A 19,130-nucleotide genomic window follows, 5' to 3' on the forward strand; every position below is an offset into this window, starting at 1 on the left:
AAGCAGGGCAGTTGCAGTGCGTTTCCAGAAATTAAGCTTGTGCAGCTCTTGCAACATAGAACTAAAATTATTGGTGACCAAGGAAATTGGCATAGCTAAGTGGAATGATTTTGGAAACTCAAGGCCATCTTTTCAGGTTTGGACTCAGGATGATCTTTACATTTCCAGTTTCATCTCATTTCACTTGTGGTTTTTGTGTATGTTCACACAATTTTGCTGTTGCTGTAGAACTTCTTCCCTGTAGATGCAATAAATTAATAGGAAGCAATGCTCTTTCTGGAGTGCATAGGCCTGGACCAAACCACTGCTGGTGGTAGAGGGCAAGAAGGGGAGTTGTAAAGTTGTTCTTATTCAGCTGGAATTTAGGGTGATGTTGCAATTGGGAGTTGATGCCATTTTAATCTATTACATATTGTGAGTTTTGTGTTAAGCAGAAGAGATGTATTGTCCTGTATTTTCTTAATTTATGATTTTTTTTTTAAATGGACCATTAAAAATCTTAATAGAAACTTTTTTTTAAAGTAAAATAATGGAGCAAGAAATCATCTGAAAAACTGTATTTCTGTCTATGTACTTTAGTCTTACAGAGTCACAGAATCCTGGAATGGTTTGGATGGGAAGATATCTTAAAGGTCATCTTGTTCCATGCCCCTTTCACTAGGCTAGGTTGCTTAAAGCCTCGTCCAGCTTGGTCTTGAACACTCCCAGAGAGGGAATATTTTGTATATAGGCATGGATCAGAAGTAGTAATTTTATAGTATTTGTAAGCATAATGAAGTTGTGATCACTTGGACAGTTCTGCTTCCCCATCAAAAGAGACAAAAATGGTCTTAAAACATGGTAAATTTGGTGTTTCGCCAATTCTTTACTAATTTTATACTTGTTTAATTAAGGGTGTTGAACCCCTTATTTAAGGAAATGTTACTTTTTAAATGAAAGCAGAAAAAGCTATTTCACACATTTCCCCACTCTAGTCCTTAAAAGACATTCCTATTGGAAGTTAATTCCAGCAGATGAGCACAGAACAATCCTTAGTTAGAGTACGCAGCTCTTCAGCACTGTCCTGCTGGGTGTGGTGTGTGAATATATTTATTTATTTATACACACCCAGAGCTCCTGCACTGCCCACTGACAGGAGCTGTGGGGGCTGCAGCTCCAGGGATGAGCCAGGACTGGCTGGGGACATCCAAGGAAGTGTTTTCTAGGGATTTGGACTAGGCAGAGACAGCAGCTGTGGGATGAGCCTCTGCTGGGCAGCCTCAGGGCTTTCACTAGCACTCATTAGTACAGATTAGATATGAAATGATCTGCTTAGATGGGTGCTACAGGTGAGCAGGCAGGTGAGGCTGCCAGCACCGACTGTGCTTCCAGGCAGGCTTTTCCTCTGAAAGGAGGAACAGCAGCCTTTCTTCCAGAACTTCAGCGTGCCTTTTGTTTTGCCTCCTGCAGACACAGTAAGTTAAATTTCACGGTATTAGCGCTTAAGTAAACGTCAGGCTCTGTTCCAATAACTGATACTCAGCGTTGTTACTCATCATCACTGCTATTTTCAATCCTCACTCTGGTAGCAAAGAAGCCTGAAGAACAACTTCTGTTTAACTCTTGCTTTTGGCTCTCTGTCCTCCAGAGTGTACAGAAGCTGCTGTTTGCTGCTGTCTTGTCCTGCTCAGTATCAGGAACCCTCCACAGAGGATTTAACACAGGGTTAGCCCTCCTCAGGATAAACCTATGGTCCAAAGCACATGCACCATACAGTGTTAGATATCTCTTTTTGCATGTTTTTATAGTGTTGTGTGATAGGCATGGACAAGGAGCAGAGCCCATGGCATTTGGTAGAACAGACCCAGGTTTGTGGTCACTCGGGTTCAGCCCTTTTTAACCAGAAAACCCACTCTGTGATTTATCAGTTTCCCAGTGGAAAAAAAAACAAACCCCAAAACAAACCAAAAGAGAGACCAAATGCTTGCAAAAATGCAAACAGTGATGCTTCTCTGCTGAAAATTTTCCAACAAAATCCCAAATAGCCCTGTTTTCTGGCTCAGGGCTCCTTTCTTGCTGGCTGCCCACCAGGCCCTAAGTCCAGCTGTGCAAGAAGCACCATATAAGATGTTTCTTAATTTGATAGGAGGTGAATGGTCCAGATTTACTTTCATGTTTGCATTCAGTTTGCAGTTTCTAGTTCTGTACTGTTAGAATGGGTGTTTTGAGGAGTTCTGTGACTACTTCATTTTGGGGTGGCAAAATTCTGGTCAAATTACTTCCAAAAACATCTTAAGGCCCTGACTTCAGATTTTTGTAATGGGATTATATGGAACAATGTATATTAAAAAAGAACTGGAAAAGTACTGAAAAACCTATTACACTGTGCTGTTGAGCAGTCATAGTGGAATAGCTTATAGAGCAGTTCTGGGACTCTCTTAGAACTGTTTTTGCACATTTTTACAAAAAAAAAATCAGAAACATGAGCTGCAGAACATGCACAGTGACATCTCTGGGAATAAACCTCTTTTATTTATACACTTTGATTTGTAAACATGCCCAAATATTTTTTAAAAAGTCATGCTGAGGCTTCTGTAATAAGCAAGAATGGAGTATTTTTTTTTACAGGCATCATTCAGAGTCTCTGCTGGTGGCACTGACCAGACACTTCCCAGCAGCCAGGAATGCCTGTCCTGTTCTGTATATGCCAGTGACAGCTTTCGTTTCATTTAGTAACATTCTCATTCTTATTTGATTCAAAAGAAAATGGGGAAAACCAGAAGAAAAGCAGGTTTTCATCCAAAAACGCAAAGAATTGGCAGCTTTGTGTGAGCCCAGTAAATATTAAATACTGCAAATAATTGTGAACTTTCTAAAGTTAACAAACATAAGTATGGGATGGCATGGGGGGTGGGGGAAGATTGTTCAATGTGAGAAGTGATCTGAAATCTAAAAACTTCTGGTGGAGAAACGAAAAATTTAAAACACTTGTGAAATGTGAACAGCTCAAGGTTTGTAGTCATGGCCAGGAATAGTTATCAGCAAAGCTGAGGCTTCTTTATCTCTGTTGCCTGTTCTTGACTCTTGCAAGGAGGTGGAACACAGGGGCTGGATGGTCAAGGAGGACCGAACAGTTGAACAGTTTTTGGAGGTGGCTGTATACTTTCAAATGTACTTAGTTTATTTTGTGACAAATAGTTGCTCTCTTCGTGTGAAGCTGTTATTTTCTTTCATGTTTTTTCTAAAATATTCCAAAACTTACACTTGGAATCTTTCAAACTTGTTGCTGTGCCCAACACCTGGAGCCCACAAGTGGGTGTTCCTTAGATGGACTTCTGTATTTTTAAATGTCTGTCTTCTAAATAGAAACACGGTGCTAGCACATCAGTGTTAAAGGAAAAATCTTTTCTTCCACAAAAACATTGCTCAGTCATATATTTCTTGCAGTTTGTCCTTCTAGTCTACTGTTGTTATTGTTGCTTTGTTTCCTGGATCACGTGGAGAACTGGAGATAAATGTATACAGCTTCCATGCTGCTTTGCAGTTCTACTCTAAGGACAATGTGTCCGTTCATCCTTGTTCTTGTTGCTAAAAAGGACCCTGTGGTCATCACAAATGAGCTGGAAAATATTCATGTAGGAATGGTGGCTCACCCCATCATGTTTACAGCTTAATTTCTCCAAAGCTTTGGCTCTGGATGTAAAATTGTTTTGAGGAGATGTTAATTTAGTTTGTGCTCAGGGGTTAGTTTCTAATCCTGCTTCATGCTCAGAAGGATGCTTGTTGTATAAGTGTTTTGGCACTAACTGGTTTATAAACACTGTAAATACTTTTAGTCTTGTTTTCTTGTTTTTCTTTGAGCAAAGATATATTCATGTGTGACTGGGCTTATTAAAATAATCATGTACTTCACACTGCACAGTGCATGAAACATTTTCTCAGAGCACCGCGGAGCCGCGCAGAGGTCAGCTGCTATCACCGCGTGCATCAAAGCCAGAACAGCATGAAATTATCCAAATCCTCCCTACTTCACTTTACACGAGGCTTTTGACTCTGAAATCCCACTCGATGCCACTTTCATTCTTCTGATAACATAGTTGTAGGGAAGTCAGAGCAGTTGTAATTAGATCCACGTTCCTGGGGATTGCTGGGGTCCCTCCAGGTCTGTGGTGCTGTAGGGATAAAGCCCAGTCCTGTTCCCTGGTGTCTGCAGGAGACAGGTGCCTTCCCTTTTCTCAAGGCAGTGTGGCCAGAGAAATCCCAAACAGATACAGAACTTAGTCACATGAAAAATGAGGTGCAGCATATCCTCCTACATCCCTTTTGAAATCCAGGTCGGAGTAACTCCCGTGTTGGATGTGTGATGGTTTGTGCTGCTGCACTCCTGAGCCTGCTTGCAGGGGCTGTGAGTGGAGCAGCAGAATTCCTTGGTGTCCATGCTCTTGGATTTGATCCTGAGGCATGCTTTAAAGGGAAGTTTTGAGATACAGAAGGAAATGCAATAGTGAAACACTACTTCCCAGAACCTTAAAGTTACCCTTTGCTTTTTAATTTTTAATTTATTAAAAGAACACAGCAGTGTAGCTAGTGAGCCCTTCAGAAAAGTCATGCATTTGTTCCACTTCCCATGAGTGAAACATCCCAGTGTCACTTCACAATGCAATTTGAGGGTACAATATTTGCATATAGAGTGTGTGTGTGTATATATATGTATATTTGCATATAGTTTTTATTTTCAGGCACAGTGTTTCTGTGAAGTCTGTTACTAAAAGGTAGTAAAGATTATTTGTGTGCATCATTTACGGGAGTTGATGGTGAAGAGACCCAGGTGCCACAGCAATTCTTAGAGCAGACAAATATATTTCATCTTTTTCATGCAGCAGTGTGTCCTTGTTGCAGAGGTCATGAGTTGTCTTCTCCTGGGATGTAAACTACACTTCAATTAATGTGAAACAATTTATTTGTCTGTACATAACTTTGAAAGCACAGTTTAATTTTGTTTAATTGCTCTTAGTTTTAGAGGGGGAGAAGACGATCCTCTTCATGTTGTAAAAAGAAAAATTATATGCATTTGTTTGTCACATCAGTGTTGCATCTTTACTCAGGCTGTCACCTAAATCAGGGGAAAATTGCCCAAGCAAAGCATAACTTTACTATCATAAAGAAGTTCAGGTAGGAGAGAGCACACCTATTTCAGATACTTGCATTGAAAATAAAAGAACTAAGTCTAACACTAAGTATTGCATCTCTTCAGATAATTTTTGGGAAGTTGAGGCTTTTTAGCTTTGAGTGGTGTTGGTACTTCCAACCTTCTAGTTGTTTACAACATATCTATTCCTTAAGCATGAGTGCTGGTTAGAAAGCCTGAAGAAGCTGAGCTAGGGTTTGATTTTTGTCACTTAGATGTATTCTCTGTGTATCTGAACACTTGAATGTTGCAGAAAGCAAATCGATGAGAAGATTTTGGGATAAAAAATGGTTAATACTTGTCTCTGTAGCTGTTTATTCTTAAAAATAAAGTTTAGAAGTAGTTGCAACTTCCTGTTCAGATTGTTCTGCTTAAGTGATAACTACTTTAATATAATAGTGGTGTATTTGGGTTGAAGCATTCACTTTGGAGGTGGCCAAATAAATCATTTTTGGTAGGCAGGGAAACTTGGAGTAAGTTTTGGATGTTGTAGCTGCTTTACTCAATTGTGGTTCCTCTGGTTATAGTTTGCTGTGGTTAAAAATGTGCTGCTTGACTTGCTTTGCTTGGCTTTTTAGTAAAGGGCTCTTAACCAGTGTGTCCTGGCTGTAGTGGCAGTGTGGGCCTCACTTGAAGGATTTTATTACTCCTATTATTATTGCTATTACTATGCCAGTTACTTAAATTACCTGGGTTTTACCCTTTTCCTAAGCTTGCTGCTGGCATGGGTGAAACAGCCAGATTAGGAACTGGGAAGTTGTTGGGTTATTTGCATGATTTAAAAAAAAAAAAATCTGTCGAGTAGTGCAGCAGACCGTGAAAGATGCTCAGTGTTGACCAAAGTCCCAGCAGCTTTGTGCTCCTTCCCTCATGGCAGGAGCAAACCCATGGGCAGGGCTGGTTCTCCCTGATGAGAAGATTTTGGGATAAAAAAATGGTTAATACTTGTTTCTGTAGCTGTTTATTCTTAAAAAGAAAGTTTAGAAGTAGTTGCAACTTCCTGTTCAGATTGTTCTGCTTAAGTGATAACTACTTTAATATAATAGTGGTGTATTTGGGTTGAAGCATTCACTTTGGAGGTGGCCAAATAAATCATTTTTGGTATGCAGGGAAACTTGGAGTAAGTTTTGGATGTTGTAGCTGCTTTACTCAATTGTGGTTCCTCTGGTTATAGTTTGCTGTGGTTAAAAATGTGCTGCTTGACTTGCTTTGCTTGGCTTTTTAGTAAAGGGCTCTTAACCAGTGTGTCCTGGCTGTAGTGGCAGTGTGGGCCTCACTTGAAGGATTTTATTACTCCTATTATTATTGCTATTACTATGCCAGTTACTTAAATTACCTGGGTTTTACCCTTTTCCTAAGCTTGCTGCTGGCATGGGTGAAACAGCCAGATTAGGAACTGGGAAGTTGTTGGGTTATTTGCATGATTTAAAAAAAAAAAATTCTGTCGAGTAGTGCAGCAGACCGTGAAAGATGCTCAGTGTTGACCAAAGTCCCAGCAGCTTTGTGCTCCTTCCCTCATGGCAGGAGCAAACCCATGGGCAGGGCTGGTTCTCCTTCTCACAGGTCCCTGGCTGCTTCCTGCTCTCTTCCCTTCCAGCTTTGGCTTTGCCCTCACCAGCAAACCATCCTGGTGGCTAAGAGGCAATATGTAAATATGGATTTTGGAGAAGCTGTGCTGGTTAGGTCAGTGACTGGCCAGAAAATGGTCAAACTTAATGAATGCAGTGTGCTGTCACAGGTACAGAATAGGAGAAGAGCACGGAGCATTGTCTCCCCAGGAGTGCTTTAAGGCTGGTCCTTTTGCCATTCCAGCCTTCTCTAGGGAAATACAGTGGGACACATTTATGCAGGTTTGGGTTTTATTTTAGTTTGCATTCTAAAATTTGTATCTCTGTTCAAGCAGTGCAGCACTTCTGCAACAGGAAGGGCAGCTGCACAGGTTGGGCTCAAGGCTTGGAAATCACATCACAAGGATCACGTCAGAGTTGTGTAAAGTGGGAAAACCTCTCAGGTTCATGAATTGGGATTTCCCATGAATGGCTCAGGTTTCTGACTTAGCTGGTTGTGTAAACAGCAAATAACTGTAAGTCTGGGCAGAAGTGGAAGCTTCAAGCAGTGAGTTAATCATGTACAATCATGCAGGGAGATGGTATCTACCCTCTCTTTGAAGATTTCTTGACATTTTATCTTTTTTTTTTAGTAGGCGGTGAGCAGGTTGATTGACACAAGTTACTGTTGTCAGCTTTTAGTGTGGTTGAATCAATCAGAAAATCTTTTCCATGTAACCAAACCACTTCTTTTTACGTGTTTCTTCTCAGTCATACAGACAGAAATTGCTGTATACTGGAGTTTAAGGATGCTAAGTATCTTCACTGTTCTGTGGAACAGGTAACTGCTTGATCTGATCTGCAAATGCTTCAGTATCACACTTATTTAAGGCTGAAGGCCAGATCTTTGTTTACTCAGATGTGTATGCAGATTGTAGCATCAACTGAGTTACAGTGTCTGTGTTGTGTGAAAATTCCAATTGCCAGAGGTGTTGAGATGGGCCAGGGGCCTGACTTCAACTTGTTGAAAAGACTTCATAATAATCTGTGGTAGAGAAATAAAATTCTTGGATATAGCTGGCTTTAGTAAAAACATCTTGGTACCATTCTACAGGAAACCAGTAGAGAGGCTTAGCAGATACTTGGATTTTCCCATGACAGGGAGTAGAAATTCTCTGGGTGTTCCCTTGTGTGTATAATCTCTCAATGCAAATGTTATGTGTGAGCAATTAATGTTTAGACTTTTTTTCAACACATCACACCACTAAGTAGGTGCTTGAAACCTCTCTAGATGTTTGTAGTAAAAGCTGGGTGCAGGTCCAGAGCTCTGCAGCACAAACCCCTGTGGTTCATCAGATGTAGAGCTGATGGTACTTGGGTGCAGCTTTCACTGGCAATCTGTTGTAGTCTGAGCTATGTGCAAAATTTGAATTGTATTTGTGAACAGTTTAACAGCTCTGGACAAGCCTGGGCAACTGTTGCCATTAGTATTTGGTTTATTATGGACGACTAAGGGAGTTGATTACCTGGTTTTGTTCCTCTCCCACAAGCTGTGTGGTCACAGGAAGTACAGATCTTTCTGGAGTGTTGAAGGAACTGAATTCATCATGAATAGCTGAAGTATTCAGAGTATAAATTGCTTTGTGATATGCCAGGGGGAAAAGTTTTTGAGTTGACAAGAGAGAACAGTAGAGTTTGGATGAGGAATGCAGGAGAGACAAAGGTACCAATTCCTGTGGGGTACGAGAGGATCAATAACCAAGATATTGGTTATATGCAAAGCTCCTCCCTGTGTAAGCCATAATTTGCAGTGGAAGCAGCCTTTGAAAGGCAGCTTGCTTGTGTTTTTTGTCTGAGCACACTGGGGGCTGGGGACAATGGTGTGAGGACAGTGTGTCGGAGGCTGGCACGGCTGTTCCCAGTGCCACTGTGAATGCCCACTTGTCTCCTGTGCTCCTGCCAGCCCGGCCCTTGGGACAAAGTCATCTCAGTTACCTTCTCTTGTTCTTTGTTATTTGTGCAAGGTTTGCTGCTGCTGACCCAGAAGCTTATTTGAGAAATTAAACTGAAGGATATGAAAGAGGCTGATGTTTATCAAGAAACTTTTTTTGTTGTCACATTCTGTTCCTTTTCTTAAAGTGTAGCCACAGTGTATGGCTGGCAGCTTCTTGAAAGCTGTTTTTTCACTACTGTCCCCCCAAAATCAGCTGTGATTTCATGACATAGATGAAGAAAGGGAGCATTATACTTAATAATGTTGGATGCTAAAACCTGATGAAACGGCAGAGTATTTCTTTCTTTTAACGTTTCTGTCTTGTTTGGTAACAGCAGTAGTACTTCATGTCAAATAAGGACATCCATTTGGTTCTTTAAGTGGAGTGTTGTTCCCTGGTTGCTGAAGTAAATCTTCATACTGCTCTCAGTGTAGTTATTTTTACTGTGCAAGACTGACTGTAGATCTTTCTTTTCATTGTCATTATAGAAAACCTAGAATAAACTCTCAGTTGGTGGCACAACAAGTTGCCCAGCAATATGCAACCCCACCACCACCTAAGAAGGAGAAGAAGGAGAAAGTGGAAAAACAAGACAAAGAAAAACCTGACAAAGAGAAGGAAATTAGTCCAAGTGTTACAAAGAAGAACACTAACAAGAAGACTAAGTAAGTTTGAAGGATGCAGTATTGAATGTGTTGTGATTTCAGTAGCACTGTGCATTGGTTAATTGTGCAGTTAAACCAACATTGTAATCTCCCTCTTCCCTCCAATTCTCACAGACCAAAGTCGGATATTGTGAAAGATCCTCCTAGTGAAGCAAACAGCATACAGTCTGGGAATACTACAACAAAGACCAGCGACTCAAATCACACTTCAAGGTAACTCTGGACTAAAGTTGAGCCTGTGGTATCTGAGAACTGTGTTAAAAAGCAAACACTTCTCTTTTTTTTTGATGTACGAGCACTTGAACACTCCACTAGTGAGGACACATTCAATCAGGCTTTGGAAATATTCTGTTGTCCATTCTGTTTTCATTTCTCTGCTAAAATAATTGTATTTTCAGTTGACTAGTAATGCTTTTGACTGTAGACACAGTGGGGGAAAAACATTAACCAGCAATCGTATCAAATTCTTATCATCTCTTGATAGCAGTAACAAAGGTTACTTTTTTACTTCTTATCTGTAATTTGGTCACTGTAATTGTCAAGATAATTTTCCAAGTATACAGGAACTAAGTATACATGAGCATATTTGCTAGGATCTTGCTATCAACAAAAAGCACAAATGGCTGGTTTGATATTTGTCTAAGTTTGAAATGAGCGTATGGAGTCTTTATTCCTAGTCTTGCCTATTATTTTAAATCAAATTTCAGCATCACAGAACAGTTTTTGTATTATTGAACTTGAGAGCTACAAGAGGCAGAACTGAACTGGGTGCTTTGCCTGTGTGGGCTGTATAAGAATTGCAGAATAGCTCTTTAAAATGTGCTGTAATAGGTGTTTTATAGTGAAGCCACATGAACTGAGGCAGTATTAGCTGCAAACACTGGTAAAGCACATGGGAATTATGCTGTTGGCATTCAGTTGGCAAGGTGTGACTACAGAAAACTCTTTATCTTGGAAGTTTTTAAATAATACCATGAAAATCTGTAAAAAGAGGAAATATCCTTTGCACAGTAACCCACTGGAATGTAGTGAGGGCAGTGTGAAATCTGCTGTGCTACAAGACTGAGCTGTTTGCAAGGACTGCTGTTAACTCTTCCTCAGCCCCCAAAGAGAGAAGTGTCCATTCCTGATTTGATTACAGAGAGGCAGCTTTATTGCAGTGACTCTTTTCTTGTCCTGTTCTTCTTTAAATGGTACTTATTTTGAGACTTAGGATGCAGGAGACTTGATGTACTTGACTAATGACATAATATTAAATTGAGAGATTACATCAAATAATTGTTTTTACTCATTAAAGGAGTCACTCTGTCTACTGCAAAGTCTTTTAGTCCGTGTTTTGTGGCAAGCTTTTGCCAGGCCTAATTAAGCCTTAATAGTACCAGGTCTAGCTGGGTATTTTTAAAGGATACCTCATCTCCTTTACTACTTGAACTGTCTTTTTAAGTGTTTTATTTAGTGGAACTTTTCTTGCTATTCAGTGTTCTCAGGAGTGCTGTCAAGAGTCTATTTCTGATTTTTACAGAATGAGAAGTTTTTTTCATGCCCAGATTGCTTAACAGTTTTTCTGGGTTTTTTTGTAAATTGTCTTTTAGGGCTCTCTGGATTTTTAAGAAATCCTGTTTAAATTTCTTGGATACCATGCCTGTTTCTGACAATATGTCTTGGTTTATACCATGCCTTCCTGTGTACTTTCAGATTGAATGTTTTGAAACACTTCACTTATTTGGCCATAAAACCCTTTTGCTATAAACCTGAAGCATCAGGGTGTTTAATTTTGCAAAATAACATGAGTGGGCCAATCCCTTTCTTCTATAAGAAGCAAAAATTGTATGCATGTGCTGAAGAGATTGGTGGTTACCATCTGTGCTTAATCAACTCTTTGTACAGGGGAAACCCTGAAAACCTCCCAGAGAAATGGTTGGGAGGCTCAGTTCTAAAAGTGATAATGTGAATGTTTGTGAGTGGGACTGTGGGGAAATCCTGTACCTCAGCCCTGCTTCCCACAGCCCTTCCACGTTACTTTGTCATGGCATTTAAAGATGCATGGGCAGCTCCATTTTTTTCTTTTTTTAAACCTAATTACACCTCTCAGAGCTACCTTTTAACGAGCAATAGCCAGAGTTCACATCCAACCCTGTAGGAAGGCGGAGGCAGCGGGCTCTGTTCCGGTATCTGGGCCAGCATTTTGGCCGTTTCTGACTACAAGAGGAAACAAATGACCGAGGCAAATTACAGGAAGGACTGGGTTTCCTAGAGGAACTCGGGGCCCGGGGAGGAAAATACGTCCTCGTGCTGCGCTTCCGGGAACACCGGCGGCCGTGCGGGGGATCTGCCGGGACGGTACCGCAGCGCCGGCGGAAACCTCAAAACCTGCTGAGCCAGCTGGCCTTTCTTGTAAGCCACAAACCAGGTGGCATCATTTCATCTCCCCGTGGCTGCCTGTGCAGCTTGGCAGCTCCTGTGAGTGTGTCTGTGCAGCGTCTCCCTGCCCCGGGAATCCAGAGTGCGGCTCTGGGCTTGGAAAGGCCGGTCCCAGAGCGATGGGGCTGCTGCAAGTAGGAGTTTTACTGAGTGTTAGCCCAGTGCAGCAGTGTTTTGGGGTTTTGTTTGTGTTTTCTGTCTATTAAAAATGCTCTTCCTGTGGAACTTGTTAAAAATTGCAGCAGCCTCCTAGGTTAGATAAGAAAGTACTATTTTTGGTGCGGTAACTTTATTTTTGGTGAGGAAGTTTGCAGAAATACAATTGTTCTATTTTGGAAGCTGTGCATCTGTCCTCAATGCATTTTTCTGTTCTGATTTTGGAATACCACTTGGATAACTGCTGCTTAAGGACTTTCTCCTTGTTAACTTACCACTGCAAGCCATTGAGTATTCGTGGCGGGTAGAAAATGAGCTTAATTCCCTCTTTTTCTGTTTTACTGCACTAGCCTTGTGTGCTGCAAGTGAGGAGGAGAAAAGGCAGAGTGGTTTAAAAGCTGAAGCTTGATCCCAAAGTAAATTAACCTACCCTCCATCCCTCTCAATAAGGCAGCTCTCAGCAAGCTACTTTTCACTGATGTATAAAGACTCTCCTTTTTAATTTCCCTATTGGGAATATTCTGCTGCTTAAGTCTGACCCTTAATTAGGAGCAAAAGCTGTAAATTACGGCAGTCTCTGCAGCTGACTTGGAATTTGCTGGTAGCTGAAGAAGTGTCCAAGGCTTGTTGAAGCAGAGCTTTGGACCAGCCCGTGAAATGTGCTTGAATGTCAGCTTCCTAGAGCTTCGACCCTTATTAGCTACATTACTAATTGAATGATAGCACAGCATGCAAATTACCGAGATAATCCTGAGCAATAAATACCAGTGGGTTCTTTTCGGGTGGTTTGTATTTTTTTCTTTACCCTTTTCTTTTTCCCCTAACCAAAAGCTCTGGCTGCAAAAAATACCGTTGTACATTTTGGATTTTATTTACAATAGCCTCAATTCCAGAGGGAACATTATGAGCTATTTTATCCATAGGCTGATTGGGCATTTGATTTGTATAAGCTCAAAGCAGCTGAAAGAGAAGCCAAGTTGTCCCAGTGCCTGTGTTGTTTGCAGCTGCAGAGTTCCAGCATGGGGAATGAAAGAGCCGTGGCCGAATGCTTTCATGTGGTTTTGTATTGCAGAGTCACAGCCTTGTCTCATAACATCAGGGCACATGATGAGATCGTGAATTTAGATAAGAGAAGTCTTTCATCTGCCCCTTGGGGAGGAGATCCTTTGCTCTCTCTGGCTCCTGTCCCCTTGGCTCTGCTGTGGTGTCCTCCTTTCTGGCAGGGTTGGATAGGGAGAAGCCTGCAAGAGACTCCCTGTGCAGAGCTCTGTGAGACAAGTTGTTCTCTGGGGCTGAGAGTGCCCTGCAGCCCTCAGAGGCACAGGGAGCAGGGCACACCTTCGTCCTGTGCTCTGCAGCACTCTGCCTGCCTGGGTTCTCCTCCCAGCCACTGCCAGCTGTGCAGGCGAGGGAGCACAAGTCACACCAAGTTTGTTTTCAAATGCTTTTCCTAACAAACTTTCCCTTTCTCTTTTATTTTTATCCTTTTAACAAATGTCTTCTCATTCGTTTTAGACCCAGACTGAAAAATGTGGACAGAAGTACCGCACAGCAGCTGGCAGTCACAGTGGGAAATGTCACAGTAATTATCACAGACTTTAAAGAAAAGACTCGCTCTTCATCCACGTCGTCTTCTACAGTGACCTCCAGTGCAGGATCAGAACAACAGAATCAGAGCAGCTCGGGCTCTGAGAGCACAGACAAGGGCTCGTCCCGTTCCTCCACGCCCAAGGGGGACATGTCGGCAGTCAACGACGAATCTTTCTGAAAAATTGCACATGGAGTTGTGGAAACTATGAATCAGGGTATGAAATTCAAACACTCCACCTGCCCACGCTGTTCCAATCCTGGAGAGCCTCTTCTGTGCTTGAACACACTTTCTCGGACATCGACCTCTTACTGATGCAACCAGGATAATTTCTGCTTGCCGTGGGCATCTGGCCACCAAGGAATTTCTCACCCTAGTGATTACTCTTGACACTTTTATGTATTCCATTGTTTTATATGATTTTCCTAACAATCATTTATAATTGGATGTGCTCCTGAATCTACTTTTTTATAATATCTGCTGTGCACAATTTTCCATGAACATGACAACTTTTTGTTTTGGGGTAGGGAGTGGGTGGGGTGGGAAGGGGGCTTTATTTATTGCATTCACAAACTCCATCCTCTTTCAACATATCCTTTTTAAGTTCAGTTCTTCTTCCAGTTATACTGTGTACTATCAGTTTTGATATAAATTATATATAAATATATATATAAATAAATATATATAAAGGGTTATTTGAAACCAATACATGGAAACGCTGGTGCTTGAAACACTGTGAAGTGATAAAATAATTGAACAGTTCAAGATCTGGGACAGTCCCCTTCTGTGAAATTACTGAAACTGAAATGGAACTGGTCTTAGGTGAAAAGTGTTCCTGAAGGTTTGAACCTGGATGGGACCTGTTCTCTCTATTCCCTCCCCGTTTCTTCCCTAAGCAATGGCTAAAGTGTACTGGACACGGTTTTAATTGTTACAGCTTGGGATCTGAGATGAGAGAGGATTGCTCCACGTAGCTGGTGTTTCCCCTAGGGTCACTCAGGTTGGTGATGTGCAGGTCCATGCCCAGCTGGAGCAGCAGCATTCCCAACCAGACTGCTGGTGTTACACCCCAGATCTGTGTGTTTGGTAACACGAGCGTGGCTGTGTCACGCACAGCCAGTCCCACACGTGTTGGTGTTGTTAATGAATTCCAGCCAGCAGCCTCAGTGCCTGAGGTAACTAGAACTGCAGTGGTTGCTGTGGGTTGAAGGCAGCAGGGAGCCTGGGAGCAATCCCGAGCTCAGGATCCGAGCTGCTGCTCGCTCCAGCCGCGTGTGGCTCGGTGCTTGTCAGCCCTGTCCCACCTGTCCCGTCCATGCTGTTGGGGTGGCTCTTTTCCTTGGCATCCATCTGTGTCCCAAGAGTGGTTTCTGAACAGCATCTTGTCCAGTGATGGGCTTGTCAGCGTTCGGACACTTCCGAGTCTCCTGCTGTGGGAGCAAAAGTAGGGAAAAGTTTTCGTGCTGGCAAGTGAGCGACGTGTGGCTCATGCTCATGACCAGCATCTCCTTCATTCTTACTCTAAAGCTATCCAGACTATAATTTCTTTTCCTGGCCTGTTAGTGTTGCTTTACAGTTTACCTTCCATGCATTATCCTGCTAAAAACACTCAGCCGAGGAGGTGAAACAAACTTTTGTTAAAAAAAACAAAACAAACCCCAAACCTCTTTGGCTTTTCATCTTTATTTAGTGGCCCCAGGGTGCTTTGCAGTAATTTCAGGCGCAGAGGCTGTGGCTTCATCTGACATCAAGTGCATAACTTTTGGGCATGATGAAAGAGGGCCACATTTTGACAACTGTGTGCCTGCTTGTTATATTGTGAATTATTTGCTCGGCAAGAGAAATTTCTCTTTGTGGAGGCAATTGATTTAAGATTTCTTTTAAAATCTGTGTGGTTTTGAGTAGCAGATGTAGGTTCCTTTCACACTGGTGACAGAAATGTGTGAGTAAGGGATCTGGTAGGGCCCCTGCTTTAAGGCATGTGCAGTGACAGTGCCTTGGCAGCAGTGGTTTTATTCTGAACGTTAGCATGGGCACCCCAACTTAATTCTGCTTATATTCACAGTATAGACTGTCTTTTGTAAGCATTTTTAAAAGTATTAAAGAACCAAAGGAAAACAGATGCTTCCTATGAGCATCAAGACAATTTATTATACATAGTTTTAAATACTATGAATATCTCAATCCACATTTTAACATTAGTGGGATATTGCAAAGACATTCCTTTTCCAGTTTTTACTATTCCTTTAAGGGTCTCAGGGAGGGTAAACTGGTCAGCCATATTTATTTATTTTACTGAAATGTATTGGAATAATTTTTTAAGAGAGATTTTTTGAAGATGCCCCTGAACTTGTATATTTTGCACTGCTTTATAAATGATCCATTATCAATTAGGCTTGCGTGCATCTCGGCCATGATCCAGCCAAGAGCGTGAGCGAGTGGCAGGTCCCGCTGGCCTCAGCAGGGCTCATTCTGGTGCTTCAAGTCAAACCACGTGCTCACCTTCTTCGCTGGATCTGGGAATTTGTGCAAAAAAAAAAAAAAAAAAAGAAAAAAAAATAGCATTGTGTGTACCAGGAAATTGCTTCTTTTTCAAGTGAAACTAGACCTGTAGATCAGTTGAAAAGCTTTAACGCCGTACCCAGCTACTCGTGGTAAAGTCGGTAACATCTGTCCCTTTGGCGTGCCTCCTCGATGAAGTAGCTTGCTGTAAACAGCTGGGAAACTTTCTTTGGAACGAGTGACCTGTAATTCTGCAATCAGTTAGGAAGTGCTAGCTAAGCATTGGACCCCCAGCCTCATCCGTAGCTGTTGCGTTGTGGGTTTGAAGGACAGCGTTTGCTTTCACCATTTCGGAAGTTGGCGTTCCCTCCACGCCGTGGCCCGCCCTTGGTGGGGAAGGTGTTCCAGAACCAAACCAAGCAAACACTAGTGTAGGGAAGGACCAGATTCACGGTGTTCAGTGGCACAGAACGCAGGTAAGTGAAGCACAGTGTTACGATGGCAAAGTTTCGACTCTTACACACACACACAGACACCGACACAGCTTGCCTGACTCGCTCAGTTGACGTAGTTCTGCAAAGGAAAGGTGACAGCGTTTTACACCACCAGGCTATTTATTTCAATTGGAACTTTGCTTCAAATTGGACAGATCCAAAATTTGGCAGCAGCTTCTGTGAGTTTTATTTCCACTGAGATGTTTTCACCTGCCTTACCAAGATCATTCTCAGTCTACTTTTTTAAGCTCTACCATAAACTTAAATTATTGAAAATTTATTAATTGCTGACTATATAATAACCTTTGCTTGTATGTAACCGAATGGTTTTAAGAGCCAACATTTAGAGTATGACAATGGAGCTGAACAGTTTTTAATGCGCAAGCAGTTCTGTTCTTGTGTATGACTTGTAACCTTAATTTACTGTGTAAAGATGGTTACATTATTTCCTTAGCTTTGTTTGTTGGAGACAAATATAGATTGCTTGTTTAAGTATGTCAAAACATAATCTTATCTTGTGGATTTTTATGTTAATGTATTATACGAGCTCTATTTTTCATTTGCCCAGAAAGACAGCTTGTATAACGCTTCTGAAAGTTTTTCCGCTCTGTAAAGTCTTTAGAGCTGACAGTCCTGTTAGGTTTGTTTTAATCTTCATGCTAAAGTGTCAATGGTGGTTTTGTGAACTGGTCAGAAATTCACAGGTCTTAAATGTTTTTGGGAAATTTATATTGGACACTGCTCTTTGTCTAGCAAATAAAAGATGTTAATATATTCCTGTTACTGGCATGTGCACGACTGTTATTAGAAGCCACTTTATCATTTTCCTGCTTTAAATAGAAATGTCTATTTATGAATTCTGCTTGTAGTTTTTTCACAAATAAAATAGTAAAATTTAATTAAATCTGCAAGCTCTCTTTTTTGGGAGATGCCAGTATTTAGAAAAGGTGGAGAGTCCTGTTGTTGGAGCAGCTCCTCAGTGTGTCTCGCTCGTTCCTCGAGGACCCACTTCTGCAAACACAGGTTGTGCCCGTGGAAAACCTCAGTCAAGTGAGTAAATCCAGTTTGTTCCCTGGGACTCACGGCTTGGGGAAGACTTTCTGGCAGATGTGTCTGCAGAATTAGGGTTCCAGGTCCCTGGAAATAATAATTTTTCCCTTTTCTGTAGCTGCAGGAGTGGCAAGGCTTAGTGCGGAGGATTTAGTGAGAGCCCTTGGGAGTTCCTTTGCCTGTCTTGCACTAACAAAGTCCCAGGAGTAAATTTAATAAAATGTAATTGAGAGTCTAATTGTATTTTTGTAGCATAAAAATACTGGTATTTTGCAAGCAGTGTTTTGGTCTCTGCCTAGGAAACAAGGTGATGTGAATTACTGTGCTCTTTCTAGTTCGTGTTTCCCCTCCACCACTGAGATGGGAGATGTGTGATGTAACTGTTCAAATATGAAGCTGAAATTTGAAAACAAAGCAATGGATAAAATGCCAAGGGGACAGAATATTTTTCCTTGGAATAGGAAGGCAGTTCCTAAAGGAAAAGGCATTTGGATACTTTTAGGTATGCTGAGGGAAGTGTGTATTACAAAGAGAGGTCGCTTTAGAAAACCCCATGAGCAAACAGATGCTTGAATGCTTTTAACCTCAGTTGGAAGCAATTCAGGTGCCTTTGTGCCAAGAATGAGAAGAAACAGGAAAGGTAATGGTTGTTCTGCAGCCCTGAAAAGCACTTATCTGGCATGCTGAGGACTGAGGAGAGGAACAGTCCTTGCCTTGAAGAGTGTACAGTCCCTGTCCTCAACCTGTGACCAGCCAAAGCTGCCAGAGCCATCCTTGGGGGCAAAGCATAAGAGCTGCAGTGAGAGGAGGAGACGGCTGCATCTTCATCACCTTGATGCTGAATATGAAGGCAAAAGCTTGAATGGAGCCAGCAAAAGACTTCCATGGCAGTGTCATCTCCCTCAGAGCCTGCACAGTCACCCTTTGCTGGGATTTCAGGTGTCTGGTCTGGAAATTCCTTGCCTCGGAGCCATGTGAGCCAAGGGCCACCTCCCGGGCTGGAGCTGCAGTTGTCACTGGCTGTCACTGCATGAAGAAGATGCAGTGCCACACTCATGGATTTGTGGATCCCTCCAGGATGCACATGTTCAGATTCAGGCTGGTGGCTTGCCTGGCAGCAGGCTGGATGGATTCCTACAGCCCCACTTGGTTATTTAAAGGTAAACCTGAGTCTATAATGCTTTAACAGAGCAGAGCTGTGAAACTTCACTTGTTATTCACAAAGTGATCAGATTAAAAGAAAACCAGAACAAACTGATCTGGAGAACCAGCAGGATCTGGAAGGAAGAGGGAGACTGGCTGCATTTTGTAACACCTGGATGCCCTCGTGCCTTTTGTAGTTGTAACAAGGAGAGGAAAATGTCAGGTCTTTCTGCCTGCCTTTCTCTTGGCTGTTCCTTGAATATTTACGTGCCCAAGTCTTGCTTGCCTTTGCTCCTGCTGTCAGCAGACACAGCAAGGCTTGTTTCACTGTTTTCCCTTACAATGATGGATTGCTTGATATTTGTGTGGAGCCTTTTCCTAGACAGGGTGCTGATTCCAGCTG

The 19,130-nt window shown here is 42.0% G+C and overlaps 1 protein-coding gene across 2 annotated transcripts in view; it reads left to right on the forward strand.

The window, feature by feature from the left end:
* The window catches only part of LOC121347391 (RING1 and YY1 binding protein), a 39,485-nt gene extending 25,398 nt beyond the window's left edge, over positions 1-14,087 (forward strand). Inside the window, exons 3-5 of one of the 2 annotated variants that reach the window (XM_041426034.1) lie at positions 9,197-9,373; positions 9,488-9,586; positions 13,466-14,054. In XM_041426034.1, the coding sequence (XP_041281968.1) occupies positions 9,197-9,373; positions 9,488-9,586; positions 13,466-13,718 (529 nt within the window). In that variant the 3' untranslated portion in view covers positions 13,719-14,054. Of the gene's footprint in view, positions 1-9,196; positions 9,374-9,487; positions 9,587-13,465 lie in introns of both variants that reach the window. The other variant, XM_041426033.1, reaches the window with a different exon arrangement.
* Positions 14,088-19,130: the final 5,043 nt, after the last annotated feature.

Source organism: Onychostruthus taczanowskii, unplaced genomic scaffold, assembly GCF_017590055.1.
Source record: "Onychostruthus taczanowskii isolate IOZ18803 unplaced genomic scaffold, ASM1759005v1 scaffold9, whole genome shotgun sequence".
Taxonomy (NCBI): domain Eukaryota; kingdom Metazoa; phylum Chordata; class Aves; order Passeriformes; family Passeridae; genus Onychostruthus; species Onychostruthus taczanowskii.